Source organism: Mobula birostris, chromosome 6, assembly GCF_030028105.1.
Source record: "Mobula birostris isolate sMobBir1 chromosome 6, sMobBir1.hap1, whole genome shotgun sequence".
NCBI lineage: Eukaryota > Metazoa > Chordata > Chondrichthyes > Myliobatiformes > Myliobatidae > Mobula > Mobula birostris.
Genome location: NC_092375.1, coordinates 172,621,055 through 172,639,522, shown reverse-complemented (window position 1 = coordinate 172,639,522; position 18,468 = coordinate 172,621,055). Strand labels below are relative to the sequence as shown.

The following is an 18,468-nucleotide window of genomic DNA, read 5'->3' as shown; positions in this document are numbered from 1 at the left end:
TAGAATCTTTGCTGTAATACTATGGGCTCGTAGCTTGTTAAGCAGCCTCGTGTGGCACCTTGTCGAAGGCCTTCTGAAAATCCAAGTGCACAACATCAACCGATTCTCCTTTTGTCTATCCTGCTTGTTATTTCTTCAAAGAATTCCCATCAATATTGAGCAGATTTTCCATTGAGGAAACCATGCTGACTATGGCGTATTATTTTTCGTGTGCCTCCCAAGTATCCTGAGACCTCTTCCTGAATAATTGACTCCAACATCTTCCTAACCTCCGAGGTCAGACTAACTCTCTCCCCTCTTGAGGAGTGGAGTGACATTTGCAATTTTCCCGTCTTCAGGAACCATTCCAGAAACTAGTGATTCTTGAAAGATTATTACTAATGCCTCCATGATCTCTTCAGCCACCTCTTCAGACCTCTGGGGTGCAGACCATCTGGTCCAGGGGACTTGTCTACCTTCAGACCTTTCAGTTTCCGGCGAACCTTCTTTCTAGTAATGGTAACTTCACACTTCATGCCGTCTGACACCTGGAACATCCACCATACTGCTAGTGTCTCCCACAGTGTCGACTGATGCAAAATACTTATTCAGTTCGTCTGCCATTTTGTTGTACCCCCATTACTACCTCTTCAGCATTGTTTTCCAGCGGTCCGATATCCACTCTTACCTCGCTTTTACACTTTATGTATCTGAGGAAACTTTTGGTTTCTTCTTTAATATTGGCTAGCTTACTTTCGTATTTCATCTTTATTTTAATGACATTTTTAGTTGCCTTCTATTGGTTTTTAAAAGTTTCCCAATCCTTTAACTTCCCATTAATTTTTGCCCTATTATATGTCATCTCTTTGGCTTTGATTTCTGCTGTTGGCTGTGGTCATGTCATCTTTCCTTTAGAATACTATTTCCTCTTTGGGATGTATCTTGTGCCTTCCAAATTTCTTCCAGAAATTCCAGCCATTGCTGCTCTGCCGTCATTCCTGTCTGTGTTCTTTTCCAATCATTTCTAGCCAACTCCTCTCTCATGTCTCTGTAATCCCTTTACTCCACTGTAATATTGATGCATCTGATTTTAGCTTCTCCTTCTCAAACTTTAGTGTGAATTCAATCATATTATGATCACTTGCCCCTAAGGGTTCTTTTACCTTAAGCTCTCGAATCAATTCTGGTTCATTGCACAACACCCAATCCAGAATAGCTGATCCTTTAGTGGGCTCAAACACAAGCTGCTCTATAAAGCCATTTTGTAGACTGTCTGGAAATTCCCCCTCTTGTAATCCAGCACCAACCTGACTTTCCCAGTCTACCTGCATATTGAAGTACCTCATAACTATTGTAACATTGCCCTTTTGGCATGTATTTTCTATCTTCCATTGTAATTTGTAGGCTGCATCTTTACTACTGTTTGGGGGTCTGTATACAACTCCCATCAGGGTCTTTTTACCCTTGCAGTTCCTTAGCTCCCTTCACAATGATTCAACCCCTTCTGACCCTATGTCACCTCTTTCTAATAATTTGATTTTAATTTTTTTTTACTGTTACGTACCCCATAACTGGGTTGCCAAACCAGCAGAAATGGATCACTCAGTTGGAGTCTGGATTACTAGAACTAAGAAAGTTTTATTAAAGAAACAAGCAACACAGTACTCTAATCAAAAGGATAATAAATGCAACAGTTCAGCAATAATAAACACACATGTACACAGAATTAGGATAACAGGATCAATCAACCTCTATCGTCGTCTAGGGGTAAATGACCAGTTTCAAAGTGACGCAAAGTTCAGTTCAATTGAGTTCACAGTAATCACTGCCGTGGCGATGGACAGTGGGAGGAAGGAGAGAGAGAGCAAAAACGAATGAATATTCAAATGGCTTCCATACAGACCTTCAATATTCTTCGCAGTCAGCTTTCGGGCGAGCCCTTTATGATGTCTTCTGAGGTCACCGACCGTGACCCCTCCGTTTCCAGATAGGATTGTTTCTCTGCGGTGAACCTGGCACCCAGGCAAGGGCGGACACACACCAGGTTCCCGCCGATCGTACCTTTCCACCCTGTGCGTCTATGGCTTGGTCCCGCGACCAGCCCTCCAAAACTCCCACCGACTTGTGGGAGGCGCACCGCTTCCAGGGTCTCGTTACTTCGTGGTGTCGTGTGTCTTGCCTTAGCGAACCTGTCCCTTTTTTATCCCCCTGCTGGAGTATCGCCTGTCCATCACTTCAAACAGTTCAGGGTTCAAAGGGGGGCCGATCTTGACAGCTCTCCTTCTGTCCCTTCATTAACATCTCCAAATGCTGCTCCATTGTTTTCCTTATCTCCCTTTCTCCTGAAGACAGGTGGCAGACCAACTGCTGATCCCACTGGTGCCAGCACAGGACAGTTAACATCTTAATCTATGTGTACTCTCGTCACATTACCAACAGAGCAAGGCCACCTCCCCTTGCATTCCTGTCTGTTCTTTTGATACAATGTGTACTCTTGGACATTAAGCTCCCAGCTATAATCTTCTTCCAGCCATGATTCAGTGATTCCTACAACATCGTACCTGCCAATCTGCACCCGTGCTGCAAGTTCATCTATCTCATTCTGTATACTGCACGCAAATACAGCACGTTCAGTCCTGTATTCATCCTTTTCAATTTTGTCTGCCACTTACGTTGCAACTCATCCTTTTGACTGCAATTTTTCCTTATCAACAGCCTCTCCTCACTACATATTGTCTCTGTTTGTAAGCCAGCTACCTCATCTTCAGTACTATTATCCGCCTTTCCTACCATACTTGCATTGAAATGCAGGCAGCTCAGGACACTCATTGCACCATACTTTTTGATTCTAACTTTGTGGTCTTCCCAGCATCTGCCTCCATAACCTCTTCACTAACTGTGTTGGCACTCTGGCTGCACTCCTCCTGCAGCTCTAGTTTAAACCCCAGCATGCAGCATTAGCAAACCTTCCCACTAGGATATTAGTTCCCCCGTAGTTCAGGTGCAAACCATCCCTTCTGTACAGGTTCCACTTTCCCTGGAATAGAGCCAAATGATGAAAAATCTTATGCCCTCCCTCCTACACCATCCCCTTAGACATGTATTAAACTCTTCCCTAGTTCTGGCCTCGCAAGCATGGGGCATGGGTAGCAATCCTGAGATTACAACCCTGGAGGTCCCGCCCTTTAGCTTAGCATCTGACTTCCTGAACTCCCTATGCAGAGCCTTGTCACTCATCCGACACATGTCATTGGTACCAACATGGACCATGACTTCTGGCTGTTTACCTTCCTGCTTAAGAATGTTGAGGACTCAATCCAAGATATCCCAGAGCCTTTCCACCCTGGAGGCAATGTACCATCAGGGAATCTCGTTCTCACCCAGAGAACCTCCTGTCTGTTCCCCTAACTAATGAATCCCCTATCACAACAGTGTGCCTCTTCTCCCCCATTCCCTTCTGAGTCACAGAGGTAGACTCTGTGCCAGATATCTGACCACTGTGACTTTCCTCTATTAGGTCTCTCCCGGACAGTATCCAAAGTAATATACCTATTGTTGAGGGAAATAGCCACAGGTGTACTCTGCACTGGCTCCTTAACCCCTTTTCCCCTTCCTAATTGTCACCTAGTTTCCTGTGTTCTGCATCTTGGGTGTAACTACCTCCTGAATGATCCAGAGTTCATCCAGTTCTAGCTCCAGCTCCTTCATGCAGATTGTTAGAAGCTGCAGCTGGATGCACTTCTGGCAGCTGTAGTTGTCAGGGACACTGGAGTTCTCCATGCCTTCCCACTTCCCACATCCCATAAGAGAAACATTGCACTATCCTGCCTGGCATCTCTACTGTCCTATCTGAGCAGATATAAAGAAGAAAAGGAAAGAAAACTTGAGTTTTTCTTTCCTTTGCTTTCTCTGAGTGAAGTCTCGAAGAGCTAAAGCCATAATATCACTACTCTGACTATATCCACTCTGATAGCTGCTGCGCTTGCCCCTGCTTTCCCTTAATTTGCTTTTACTAATCAATCCCAAATGTCAATTAGACCATAAGACAAAGGAGCAGAAGTGGGCCATTCGGCCCATCGAGTCTGCTCCGCCATTTTATCATGAGCTGATCCATTCTCCCATTTAGTCCCACTCCCCCACCTTCTCACCATAACCTTTGATGCCCTGGCTACTCAGATACCTATCAATCTCTGCCTTAAATACACCCAATGACTTGGCCTCCACTGCTGCCCGTGGCAACAAATTCCTTAGATTCACCACCCTCTGACTAAAAAAATTTCTTCGCATTTCTGTTCTGAATGGGCACCCTTCAATCCTTAATTCGTGCCCTCTCGTACTAGACTCCCCCATCATGGGAAACAACTTTGCCACATCCAGTCTGTCCATGCCCTTCAACATTCAAAATGTTTCTATAAGGTCTCCCCTCATTCTTCTAAACTCCAAGGAATACAGTCCAAGAGTGGACAAACGTTCCTCATATGTTAACCCTCTCATTCCCAGAATCATTCTAGTGAATCTTCTCTGTACCCTCTCCAACGTCAGCACATCCTTAAATAAGGAGACCAAACTGCCCACAGTACTCCAAGTGAGGTCTCACCAGCACCTTATAGAGCCTCAACATCACATCCCTGCTCCTATACTCTGTTCCTCTAGAAATGAATGCCAACATTGCATTCGCTTTCTTCACTACTGACTCAACCTGGAGGTTAACCTTAAGGGTATCCTGCACAAGGACTCCCAAGTCCCATTGCATCTCAGAACTTTGAATTCTTTCCCCATTTAAATAATAGTCTTCCCGTTTATTACTTCTGCCAAAGTGCATAACCATACACTTTCCAACATTGTACTTCATTTGCCAATTGATTGATGGTCAAAGCTCTTTCTCGTTGCTGCCTTTTTATCCTTGGGTAATGGACCTGATTAAAATCCCCCCTCTAAACTTCTGATGTCCAGATTGGCTGCTGGTCAAGCTCTTTTTCAAAATTTAGAATTTGAAAAGTAGCACATGAAGATCTATTTGTTCCTCTCCATAAGTAACATCTGGAAATAGGTGATGCTTGTTTTGAACAGATCTGGGAGCAATTTAATAAGTTAGTTTCCTCTTTGATAAGAAATGGTCATTTATAATCTGGTGGACATTAAAGGTGGAGAATGCTTAAAAGCTGGAATAGGGTACTACAATATATTTGGTTATTCTTTGTGTATTTTGTCTACTTAATGCTGGGGATATTGCATTTTTAAAATGTTTATTTTCACTCTGAATAATCAAATAAACTCTAATTCTATCCTGGCTGTTTAATGCAGGTATTGCTACAGAAATATCAAAATAAAAAGGGCATGACGTTTCAGTTTCAGTTTTTTAAAATTGTCTACTTTTTTGGATGTGCTGCTGTCTAGGTCAGCATTTAACATCAAACCCTTTGAGGGGTTAGTGAGCCATTTTGTTGAATCACTGTAGTCCTCATAATGAATAAATTCCCACAATGCTGTTGGATATGGAGTTCCAGGATTTAAATCCGGCAATATAGAGCAAATTTGTTTATTTCCAAGCCAGGATAATGTGCAATTTGGGGGTACTTGCTTCCTTTAACTATGCAGAGATATAAATCCCAACAATATAGCCTTTGCCTCTGAAGATGGGATTAACTGAACAAAGAAATAAAAGCAGTTTTGATGATGCCAGCCATGATATTAATATATTACAGTCATGTGATATTGGAATGTGCATTCCATTCCATTCACAGGATTCTTAATTATTTCCTGAATGCTGTTCTTGATTTAATAACTGGCAATGTAATATCAGAGTCTTCACAAGTATTTAATCTCTGCACTTGTAGTCTTGCATATTTTTATTTAAAGACTTTTTATAAATTTTGATTCTAGACATTAGCATCTATTATAAGGGCCTCTCCCGTTACCATTAACCTGCTCTTCTCATTGACTTCAATCTAACCTTAGATCAGATTTTGAAGTTTTTTTTCAGATTTGGCTTTGCACTTGGCTAAAAAGTGGATACATAATTCTATAAGCTGTTTGCAAAAGATGTTAAACACACTAGAATATTTCTCCAGCAATGTAACTCGAAGAATCTGACGATTCTTTAGGGGCTTTTAATTCAATAATTTTCATTGCTGTGCTTTCTAGAAAGCTATGAAGTCCATGTAAAATATAAGTCTATAAAATTATCTATACATAATTGGAGTTTAAAAACTAGGGAAAGCTCATATGGCAAATAACCTCTAGAAAACATGTACTGAAGAAACACCTGTATTGGAAGTAAGTGCCCAGTTGTAAAGAAAAGAATATTGATGCACGCACCTGTTAATCCTTGGTCCTCCTTCGGTTGGAATGATATTGGCATATGCTAGAACAGAGCTTGTTATAACTGCTGTTTAATGTGATGTTGCTTAGAAAACAATAGATGAGTTAAATTGTAGCTACTTCATAAAATGCTAAGCTGGATATGAACAGAAAGATGTGTATGAAAATGGATGGGATGATACATTTACAAACAAAATGCTGTGAAAATGCGTTCTCTAACTAAGATAGAAAGCATTGAATGCTCTTCGAGATTAATGGTGGTTCCTTTGACTTGTATCTTATGAAGAAAACAGTTACGAATTTGTAGTAAAAATTTAGAGCAGCTGTTTAATTGAGTGTTAAATGGAAGAAATATAATCTTTTGAATAACGTGAAAATAATTGCATACCTTTTAAGAATTGTAGCATCTGCTTGTGGTATTAAGTCACTGTTCCCTTGAACTTGAGTCAAACTCCTCTCCTGTTGCTTCAACTGTGTCAATACCCAATTCACTCTTCTGCTGAAGGAAGAAAGACAAGCAATAATAGAATAGGGCCCTGTAATTTTTCCAAGTGTTTGAGTTCTTATTGGACTGCTTGAACTTTCATTATATTAGTCTTTACTGGATTATATTATTATGTGCATGCGCCTGCCTATTGCTTTGCTCTAGCTTAGGTGTGTTGCAAAGTTAGTTCTGAGTTCTACTTCTGTGACATTTACCCCCCCCCCCCCAATACTTTCCTCCAATCGCCTTAAATTATGCCCTTTGGTGTTTTGTATTTCCATTGGGGGAAAATAGCTGGCTGTCTACTCTATGCTTATATACACATTTATCAAGACATCTCTCATCCTTCTTTGTTCCAGTGGGATAAGGCCTAGCACACTTGATCCATGTTCATTAGACATGCTGTCTAGTCCAGGCAGCATCCTGATAAGTGTCCTCTATACCTCTCTAAAGCCTCCACATCTGTTCAATATTGAGGGTGCTAGCACTGAATGCAATATTCCAAGTGTGGTCTGAACTGAGCTTTATAGAGCTGCAACGTTATCTCGTAACTCTTGAACTCAATCCCCTGACCAATGAAGGCCAACACACCATATGCTGCCTTAACCATCTTATCAACTTGGGTGGTAACTTTGAGGGATCTCCGACATCCCACCCTGCAAAAACTCAGGGAGGTAGCACCATCAATTTGCAGGAGACTTCCGGGAGAGGTGGGATGTCTGCAATAGAGTAGCTCCTTAGCAGCCAGCCAGCTAGGTTAAATAACGTTAGCTATGCTAATGAATGAATGACACCAGTTAAACTCACCTCAATATGTCTTTTTACATTTTAACCCACCATGGGCAATAGAAAAGTCACTGTTGCAAACAGTGCAGCAAGCAACACTGTCATTATTTTTGACCCCTATTAGGCAGGGGTACACTTTAGGGTAGTCTGGGGTGACGTACGATTTATATTTTCTTTTTTTGGAATTAGTCTGGGGTGATGTACGATTTTTTTTTTGGAACACTCTCCCATCGCGTGTTCTCTCTCTCTCGCTCTCTCGCGCTGTCTCAGTTGCTTGCTCTCGCTCTCTCGTGGTCACTCTCGCGCTTTCTCTTTTGCTTTCTCTCTCGCGCTCTCTTGCTCGCTCTCAAAAAAATTGATTTCCGTGACATTGTATATAATTTGCGGGCATCAGGGAGCCACTATTAATATGCGGGGACTCCCAGAACTTCCGGGAGAGGTGGGATGTCTGGGATCTATTGATGTAGACCCCAATATCCCATTGTTCCTTCATACGGCTAAGAATCTGCCATCAGTCTTGTAGTCTGCCTTCACATTCGACTTTCCAAAGTGTTATCACTTAACATTTTTTCCTGTTTGAATTCCATCTGCCACTTCTCAGCTCAGTTTCATAATGCCGCTTTAAGTCCTGCACACCACTGTTTCAGAGTATAAGATGCATAATGTTTTATCACCTTTTTCAATCATGCCAAATCTTTCACTCCACCAGTTGAAAATCTCTGCTGCTTCTATCATGTAAACGTTTTTGTTTTGTTGCTGGTGTATCTGACATTCTGAACAAGGTGGAAAGAGTAAACACAATTTCAAAATATCTCACCAATAAAATTAGGTAACATAGTTTTTACTAATAAATAAAATACTTAGTACAAAAATATAAATATTCATAAAGGGACTTGACTACACACTGTATTTACCATTATTGCCAATGCCAACTGGCCCAACCGTTTAATACGCAAATACTGATGTGTACACCAGGACTAGAAGCATTTCATAACATATCATCCGACGTTGTGTTCTCACAATTGTCTAGTTGGCACCAAGCCAGTGTGAGACATTTCCTGTGGAAACGTATCACTGCTCTCCTGTGTTTGGCAGTAAAGATAATCATTGTGCATCTTTTTATTGGTGGGTTTTGAAGGTTCGAGGGGCAGCACTTCATGCCTTGTGATTTAAAAAAAAAATTTTGTTGTGAACAGGTTAGATTAATGCCAGCACAAGATAATAAGCAGCATTTTAACTATTTTGCAGAAACCACCTTGTTAAAAGCAACTGAGAAAATTTCAGTACATAGTCTTTTTATTCTGAAAGATAATGAGCATTTGCCCTAACTGTTTAACATGCCACTCTGTGGTATAGTGATGTGGTACACATTTGTAATTGAAAAAGGCTGAGCATTTGAATCTCAGGAGAGAAAGATGGCATAACTAATTCTGTATGACCCTCTATAGGATCACTAATTTTAGCCAGTAAGTCACAAGGTTATGTCTTTTGAAGTAGTTTGTGACCACAAGTGCAAATAGAATCTTCTTTCTGATGTATATTTCTCGTTTTTTTTAAATAGCTTGGTTAAGTGATTCATTTGCTTGGTTTTAAAATAATAACTTAAAAATCCCTCAAGAGATCAGAGAACTTGTGGAAAACAGAAACAAAGTGACCATTTTTGGTGACCTTTCATCACTTTTGACGTAGCTAAACAAATCTTCTCAACTGAGAAACTGGGAATGCTGATTTAAGTGGGTTTAATCTGTTATTTTCTTCCATAGAAAGGTACACTTCTACCGTTAGTCTTGCGAGACCATGGATCTGCGCCTGGAAAGTCTTCACTCTCCAGGGCACAGGCCTGGGCAAGGTTGTATGGAAGACTGGCAGTTGCCCATGCTGCAAGTCTCCCCTCTTCACGACACCAATATTGTCCGAGGGAAGGGCATTAGGACCCATACAGCTTGGAGGTTTGAAGTAAACTAATAACTAGTCTACAAGGGAAAAACTAAACTTGCCAGTAACCATTATGCATCCAAATTTGAGAAACTTTTGACTGTAGTTAAACTATTGAAATCACGCTTCCCACTGAAGTGTCTAACACTGGTGCACTTCGGGGCTGTGTGCTTAGCCCACTGATCTACTCTCTCTCTACCCAAGACTGTGTGGCGAGAAATCGCTCAAATACCATCTATAAATTTGCTGAGGATACAACCATTGTTGGTAGAATCTCTGGTGGTGACGATAGGACATACAGGAATGAGATATGCCAACTAGCAGAGTGGTGCCGCAGCAACACCCTGGCACTCAAAGTCAGTAAGACAAAAGAGCTGATTGTGGACTCCAGGAAGGGTAAGATGAAGGAACACATACCAATCCTCAGAGGGATCAGAAGTGGAGAAAGTGAGCAGCTTCAAGTTTCTGGGTGTCAAGATCACTGAGGATCTAAACTGGTCCCAATATATTGATGCAGTTATAAAGAAGGCAAGACGGCAGCTATACTTTATTAGGAGTTTGAAGAGATTTGGTAGATCAACAAATACACTCAAAAACTTCTATAGTTGTACCATGGAGAGCATTCTGATGGGCTGCATCACTGTCTGGTATGGAGGGGGTATTGCACAGGACCAAAAGAAGCTGCAAAAGGTTGTAAATCTTGTCAGCTCCATCTTGGGTACTAGCCTACAAAGTACCCAGGACATCCTTAGGGAGCGTGCCTCAGAAAGGCGGTATCCATTATTGAGGGCCTCCAGGACCCAGGGCATGCCCTTTTCTCACTGTTACCGGCAGGTCGGAGGTACAGAAGCCTGAAGGGACACACTCAGCAATTCAGGAACTGCTTCTTCCCCTCTGCCATCCAATTTCTAAATGGACATTGGATCTTTGGGCATACCTTTTTTTAAAATATACAGTATTTCTGTTTTTGCATGTTTTTTTAAAATCTATTCAATATATGTAATTGATTTACTTGTTTGTTGTTTTTATTATTTTTTTTCTCTCTGCTAGATTATGTATTGCATTGAACTGCTGCTACTAAATTAACAAATTTCACATCACATGCCGGTGATAATAAACCTGATTCTGATTCTAAATTCACACTTTCATTGACAGCTCCCCATGGTGTTGAACTTCTTTGCAATGCAGAATTCTCAAAGATGATTACTTGATCAATAGCTATTTTTCAGCGAATGTGGAGGGTAAACTTATTAGAAGAATGTGTGTCTGCTCAACAGATGAAAACCTGTTGATTCATGGCCCTCAGTAATACCTCTGGGGCATTTCTCTCCTCCCCTCCCCCCTTCACTACCCTCAGCCATCTCCATTAGTGCAATCAATATGCAATCAATATAGATATTGATTATGGTTAACAAGCTGCCCTTAAAGTTTCTTTCTGGGTCAGTATGGACATGAATAGCATGTGAGCGATCCAGTTCTGGTAGGAACAAACGTTTGTTTAAGCAAAAGACTGTTCATATTCTTGTAAAAAAAAAAGTGAAGATAAATATAAAGAAAATGAATTGAGGGGAAATTTGGAAAAAAATCATAAGCTCTGAATTGCAGTCAAGACACCATTCTCTGCTCAAAGAAGGGTATGGAGTTGCTGAACATCAAAGACAGAGTGCGGTATTTCCTTTGAAGCATTAAAGGCTATTGAGATAAGGGTGTGGTAGTGTTTCAAGATAAATCAGACAAGGTTTAATGGAAGGCATTCAAGTTTACTTTTCAGTAATTTAGTTATGTCAGAGAAGAAAATATCTTTTTCCTGATTAACATGGCAATAATTACAAAATAAATGGTATGAGTGCTATAAATGAGGGAAATCTGAAATATTGGTGAAATGAGTTTCCAGACTAAATTATTTGATTTAATGTGGGGCTCTACCTGTGATCAGACCAGCAATTCTAAGATGTAGCTTAAACTTTCCCAAATATTAATTCTGATATTCTGATTCTTATCTGAGTGTGTTTTGCAACCTTTGGTAGGTCAAACAAGAATTATTTCTTATTTCTGTAATGCTGCAATAGTGGCATATATCCACTAAATCCATAGTATTTGGTTTTGATCACACAATTATATTAAAATAAATTAAGTTTACAAAGTTCATTAAAGTCTAGAGAAGTGGCTTTTTATCTATAATATATATAACTAATATTCTTTCTAAAGTTAACAAGCTCCTATTAAAGCAAGGATCATTGGATATTGGTTAGGGTTATAAACACAGGCTGTTTATTCCTTCATTTACAACTGAGGTATTGTGCCCAAATGTAACGCATTCACTAGAAGTTAATGGAATCCAGCAGTAAATCCCTCATCAGTTTGTCTCACTAGTACTATTAGAATTGCAAACAACTGTGCAAAATTAATTTTGGGCATAGACCATAGAGCAAGATGATGCAACATTGTATGCTATGTCCTAGTAATTCCAGTTACCACTTTGTTTTGGATCCCAGTAGTAAAGTCTATTTAAATACCAGGTAGAATTTTCTGTAGAATGTGCCTATACCTATGATTGTAATAGTTTCATTGTGACTACTGTTTCTCCAGACCCCAGAAAAAAAGCCATCAGATTCTGCAAGAGGAAGGAAGCGGAAAGCAGACAGCCAGAGCGATAATAGTCAAGGTAAGAGAGATGCAAAAAGAAAAGTGAGTTTGTAGGTGTGGAGATGATGCACTCATTTCAGTACATTTCTTGCAAATTCCAAGTGTTGGGCAGATTTCAGTTGTTTTAATCAGAAGGAACATTCACTTCTTTTTCCAATAGAGAAGTTGGTTTGTAGTTTTAATCTGAGAATTTTAAGTAGTAATGTATGCTGTTCTTCCATTTCCACAAACACCCATTGCCCTTCTCATGGCAACTTAGTGTGTAAATGCAGGAAATGCATCAATTGCTTCTTTTCACTCCATCCTTTGTGTTCTAAAGATCTAAACACTCCTAGATAAAATGGTGAATTTCTTACAGCACTTACAATTTAGTGTATTACATTTAATGCTTATAATATGATAATCCCTGCATTAAAGGAATTAAACACACATTGGGTGATCACTCTATGAACAGACTTCTGTGTACTCTACACTGGTGACAGGGCTCCCAAGTTATGTCACTTCAATTCTCCACTCCACTCCATTGTCTGTTTTTAGCATGATGTGCTGTTTCATGAAGCTATATGCTCAATTTGACACATAGCCTTTTAGGACTCTGCTTTCACTCAATTTCACTGTTCTCTCTCATGCTTTGTATTTCCAGTATTGTTTTTCACCCCTCTTCTTTCTTGGAGTATGTGGGTTTATTGTCTCCTATTACACCCTCTCTAAACATCCTTTCATCAATCTCCGCCAGATAGCACTAAAGCTTTTTGTGTCATCAGTTTCTCCTGGTCTCCATCCTAATGTAGATTTTATTACTTCATTTTTTATGCCTCTTTGCAACATAAAACTACTTGTATTTCTAACTTTTCCAGTATTGAGAAAAGATTATTAATCTGAAACTTAACTATACATGGCATTTGTCCTTACATATGCTACCTTACCTGAGAAATGCAGATGGCAATTTTCTTTCAAGATTATTCAGTAATATTATAAAAAAAACATATAAGAAGGTAGTCAAATAGAGACCAGTTCACATTCTCGTCTTATTCAAATTTACAGAATTATTTCTTGTCCATGTATTATCATCACCAAGCTAGATATTTAGGTCACCCAGATAACGAGATTTCTGAAGGTTTACATTACTAGCATATTCTTTTCCTTTCACCAGCGCTTGAATTCAGCAGGCCTAAATTGTAGGTAGATTTTGATGATTTCATAGTGACCTTTTTATAATAAACTGTGCATTTCTGAGGGTGATCTATTCAGCTAGTAATGTAATCTACAGAATTATTGTTGAAACTACATTGCCTTGAATCCTGAAAATGTACCAAATATAACTACTCGATTCTGCTGATAATTAAGTATAAAGGGAGCATCTTGAACTCATTGTGCATATTTACACTGACTAACTTCAGTTAGTAATCTTCACAAAAACTAGTTTGTTTACGTGTGATGGAACATGTATCCTGTAAATTGTAAAGGATTGAAGAAATAACATGATAATTTCACTCAGCAATATATAATCTGATTCATTTTTGTTTCTTTTGTTCAGGTAAAACCAATGCAAGAGGACATAAAATCAGTGACTATTTTGATGTAAGATGATTCGTAGATCTTACCTTAGTCAAAGATTTACAATTTTGATTTCCTTAATATAAGTTTATCTCTCTGGAAAATTCATAATGTTAGCTTAATTATTGATGGGATTTTTAATTTGCTGGTCATGGAAAATGTCTTTAGATACACAATTACAAATCGCATTGTTTCAATTTAAGCAGGTTTAATTTGCTGAAGAAATTATTTCCTGTCATGGTAATTCAATATTTTGTATTTCATTTCAAAATTGTTGCAATTACACTTAAGGTTTTCCTTTGATTTTCTCAGTATACAGGAGGCAATGGTACCAGTCCAGTAAGAGGTGTGCCACCTTCAATTCGATCTCCTCAGAATTCCTTCTCTCACTCTGCCACCTCGTCTGTAAGTTTAAAAATTCAATATTTTTAAGCTGTCAACAAGGCTGAACACCCTTGTAGTGATCTGCATGTTATAGTTTTTGGGTGGATTAAGTGTTACTACTTTGTTTCTTGGTGAATGTTGAGTATTAGCTAGAATATCTGGGGGTTATATCCTTAAGAATGAAAGAAGGAAGTGAAAAATAATTTAAAATATATTCCTTCAGTATTTAAGCTGCATTGGCCAAGGGATCACTGTATGCATCATTCTATTAAGCAAAACTGGGGAGAGAGAAACAGTAAAGGTTCAAAGGTCTAATGTAATGTCAGAGAAATATATACAATATACATCCTGAAATGCTTTTTTCTTTGCAAACATCCATGAAAACAGAGGAGTGCCCCAAAGAATGAATGACAGATGAATGTTAGAACCTCAAAGTCCCCTCCCCAGTTCCCCTCCCTCCTGCGCGTAAGCGGCAGCAAACAACGATCCCCCCTCTCCCCACCAACAAAAAAGAGCATCGGCACCTACCACAGAGCACTCAAGCAGGAGGAAAGCAATAGCAAAGACACAGACTTGCAGTTACCCCAAAGACTTTGCATTTCACCCGGTATATGACATACCACAGGCTTTCTGTCTCTCCCTAATAAAGGAGCAGGAGGTGCCTCCGTTTTCCCAGTGAGCGGGGAACATTAACAAACAACTCGCTGGTTTATGATGTTAAAAGTCCATTATGTCACTTTTTTCAAGCTCTGAACCGGAAGATCTCGGTTCTCCGCGGACACAGCCATAACACATGGGTCTCCTGCCATGACACCGACCCTCAATCCGCTTGTCTCCAGAGCCCCTAGATCCTAAGCTTCCAAATCTGAGCCGAACTCTTAGGCCAAGCCCTTGGCATGCCGAACAACAATAGCTGGTTATGAAACCCTGAGAGTGGGTCCCATTCCCGCAAAGAACCGAAGTCAGCGTGTAACTCCAGGTCAGGGTCTTCAAAAGAACCCTGAAAGGGAAAAATAAAGATATTAAAGATGGAAATAGAGCTGTTTCCGAAGACGCAAGCAAAGGAGTCGCTGTTTGGTGCCATCATCACTCCGCTCTGCCTCTTGAAATGGATTGTTTTGGTTACAATCTGAACTTCTTTGATATTTTAAGAATAATGGACTAGTAATGATGGAAAACACTTTAAGTAGCAATATGCAAGATACCGTAACTCAAAATACGCATCAGAAAGTGAATATTTTGATTAATCTTCTCCCAAGTCCCAGATACATACTACTGAGAGGGGCATCATGCCCCTGTTAGTTACCCCGCCTGGTTTTCTATTAAATCAAAAAGAGGAGCAGGTAAGGTGGCTGTGTGCATGGTTGCAGCAGCCTCTCTGGGTCCAACCAAGGTTGTAAGTGTTTGTCCTTTGTCTGTTTTACGATCACGGACACTGCTGCATATTAAGAACTTAAAGTACTGCAGGTTTTCCCCAGCAGCAAGTTGCTCAATCGCAAATGAGCTGCGTACTATTTTTCACCTGGGCTTGTCGCGTGCAGTTATTGTGTGGTTGCAGTATGTGGTTCAACAAAATGGTGCAGATGATTGTCTTGGGCGTTTTTATTGTGATCGCAAGATCCTGCTGGAAGTTAGTGATGTAGAATACTGCAAGTTCGTTGACTGCAGTTCAAGACCAATAGCAGAGGAGCTGTGTTGCTTCAGGCATTGTGTGGACGAGGCCCTCATACTCCAGTGTCTCCTGTTGTAGCCACATAGGAGACAAGACACCAAGGAGGTGTGGGAGTCTGGGAGAGGGCAGAGGCCTCTGTGGTCAAGATGTACTCTTTACTGGGCTGGAGGCTAGCTGCTCCCATCAGTGCTTCCCTCTAGTGTTCACCCGATGGAAGACAAGCTGGACCAGGATAACATCCCATGCACCATCCATCCATCTGCAGGCTATGCTTCTCAAGGATTTGGGTTTTTTTTGGTGACTGTGTTTTAGTATCATAACTATGTGCTGTGTACTATCGGTACTGTGTTTTGCACCTTGGCCTTAGGGGAACACTTTCATTTGGCAGTATTCATGTATGGTTGAATCACAATTAAACTTTACTGAAATTGTATGACCAAGAACAGCATGTACAGTGAACAGAATTAAATACTAGTTAAATGCTGATGTTGCCTGTATTTTCATTACTGGCAATCTTGTAAGGATAATCAGAAGATGTTTCAAATTGAACCAAAATTAGAAGTCCTTCAGATAGATTCCTGAGCATTGAAATAACCTGGTGTCCTACAACCTGATTAGTGTAAGTGAAATGGAGTTTATGCAGCATGTAAAAATGCATAAAACTCTTAAGACACTTCAAGGTAAAGTATATATGCTAAATGTTTACAGAAATTAAGTGACTGAAGTTCAATCAACTGAAAAGGAGAGATTTTAATGTTTGACAGGATAAAAAGATGCTGTGAGGTTGTTTAAGATTTTCTGGGCACCAGGGTTGAAGTGACAGAAGAGAGTAGTGGTGTAGGAGAACTGGAAAGCTGAGGATTGAGGAGGAGATGCATTAATTTGTGGTGATGTTGCTGAAGGGAGTAAGGTGAGGCCATTGGTGGAGTTTGCAGATGGGTTTGAGATTTTCCATTTAATATTTTGGGAGAACAGACTTAAAGCTAACCAAGTTCAAGCATAGGAGTGAGAAGTGTGGATAAATTGGAATTTGTGAACATCAGAAATATTGGGGAAAAATTGAAAACTGACTAATGCATTGATCTTTTTCATTTATTGTTCCGAAGTGCGAAGTGGGAGAGAAGAGAGCTGTATTGCAGGGACACACATAAAAGTTGCTGGTTCCCACACCCCACACTTCCCGTTTCTACCTCCTACCCAAGATCCACAAACCTGCCTGTCCTGGCCGACCTATTGTCTCAGCTTGCTCCTGCCCCACTGAACTCATTTCTGCATACCTCGACATGGTTTTATCCCCCCTTGTTCAATCCCTTCCGACCTATGTTTGTGACACTTCTCATGCTCTGAAACTTTTTGATGATTTTAAGTTCCCTGGCCCCCACTGCTTTATTTTCACTATAGATGTCCAGTCCCTATATACTTCCATCCCCCATCAGGAAGGTCCCAAGGCTCTCGGTTTTTTGGATTCCAGACCAGTTCCCCTCTACCACCACTCTGCTCTGTCTAGCGGAATTAGTCCTTACTCTTAATAATTTCTCCTTTGGCTCCTCCCACTTCCTCCAGACTAAAGGTGTTGCTGTGGGCACCCGTATGGGCCCTAGCTATGCCTGCCTTTTTGTTGGCTTTTTGGAACAATCTATGTTCCAAACCTATTCTAGTATCTGTCCCCCACTTTTCCTTCGCTATGTTGACAACTGTGTTGGAGCTGCTTCCTGCACACATACTGAGCTTGTTGTCTTCATTAACTTTGCCTCCAACTTTCGCCCTGCCCTCAAGTTTACCTGGTCCATTTCTGACACCTCCCTCCCCTTTCTAGATCTTTCTGTCTCTATCTCTGGAGACAGCTTATCTACTGATGTCTACTATAAGCCTACTGACTCTCACAGCTATCTGGATTATTCCTCTTCTCACCCTGTCTCTTGCAAAAATGCCATCCCCTTCTCGCAATTCCTCCGTCTCCGCTGCATCTGCTCACAGGATGAGGCTTTTCATTCCAGGATGAGGGAGATGTCCTCCTTTTTTAAAGAAAGGGGCTTCCCTTCCTCCACCATCAACTCTGCTCTCAAATGCATCACCCCCATTTCATGCACATCTGCTCTCACTCCATCCTCCCGCCACCCCACTAGGAATAGGGTTCCCCTTGTCCTCACCTACCACCCTCCGGGTCCAACATATAATTCTCCGTAACTTCCACCACCTCCAATGAGATCCCACCACTAAGCACATCTTTTCCTCTCTTCTCTCTCTCCTCCCCCCCCCCCCCCCACTGCGCAACTCCCTTGTCCATTCCTCCCCCACCATCCCTCCCCACCGATCTCCCTCCTGGCACTTATCCTTGTAAGTGGAACAAATGCTACACATGCCCTTACACTTCACCGTCATTCAGGGCCCCAGACAGTCCTTCCAGGTGAGGCGACACTTGTGAGTCGGCTGGGATGATATACTGCGTCCGGTGCTCCCGGTGTGGCCTTTTATATATTGGTGAGACCCGACGCAGACTGGGAGATTGTTTCGCTGAACACGTACGCTCTGTCTGCCAGAGAAAGCAGGATCTCGCAGTGGCCACACATTTTAATTCCACGTCCCATTCCCATTCTGATATGTCTATCCACAGCCTCCTCTACTGTGAAAATGAAGCCACACTCAGGTTGGAAGAACAACACCTTGTATTCCGTCTGGGTAGCCTCCAACCTGATGGCATGAA

The 18,468-nt window shown here is 40.9% G+C and overlaps 1 protein-coding gene across 5 annotated transcripts in view; it reads left to right on the top strand.

Moving 5' to 3' along the window:
* tlk1a (tousled-like kinase 1a) overlaps positions 1 to 18,468 on the top strand; it is a 128,064-nt gene that overhangs the window by 61,748 nt on the left and 47,848 nt on the right. For all 5 annotated transcript variants that reach the window (XM_072261924.1, XM_072261925.1, XM_072261926.1 and 2 more), the window contains 3 exons: positions 12,095 to 12,170; positions 13,689 to 13,732; positions 14,021 to 14,113. In XM_072261924.1, coding sequence (XP_072118025.1) covers positions 12,095 to 12,170; positions 13,689 to 13,732; positions 14,021 to 14,113 — 213 coding nt within the window. The remainder of the gene's footprint in view (positions 1 to 12,094; positions 12,171 to 13,688; positions 13,733 to 14,020; positions 14,114 to 18,468) is intronic.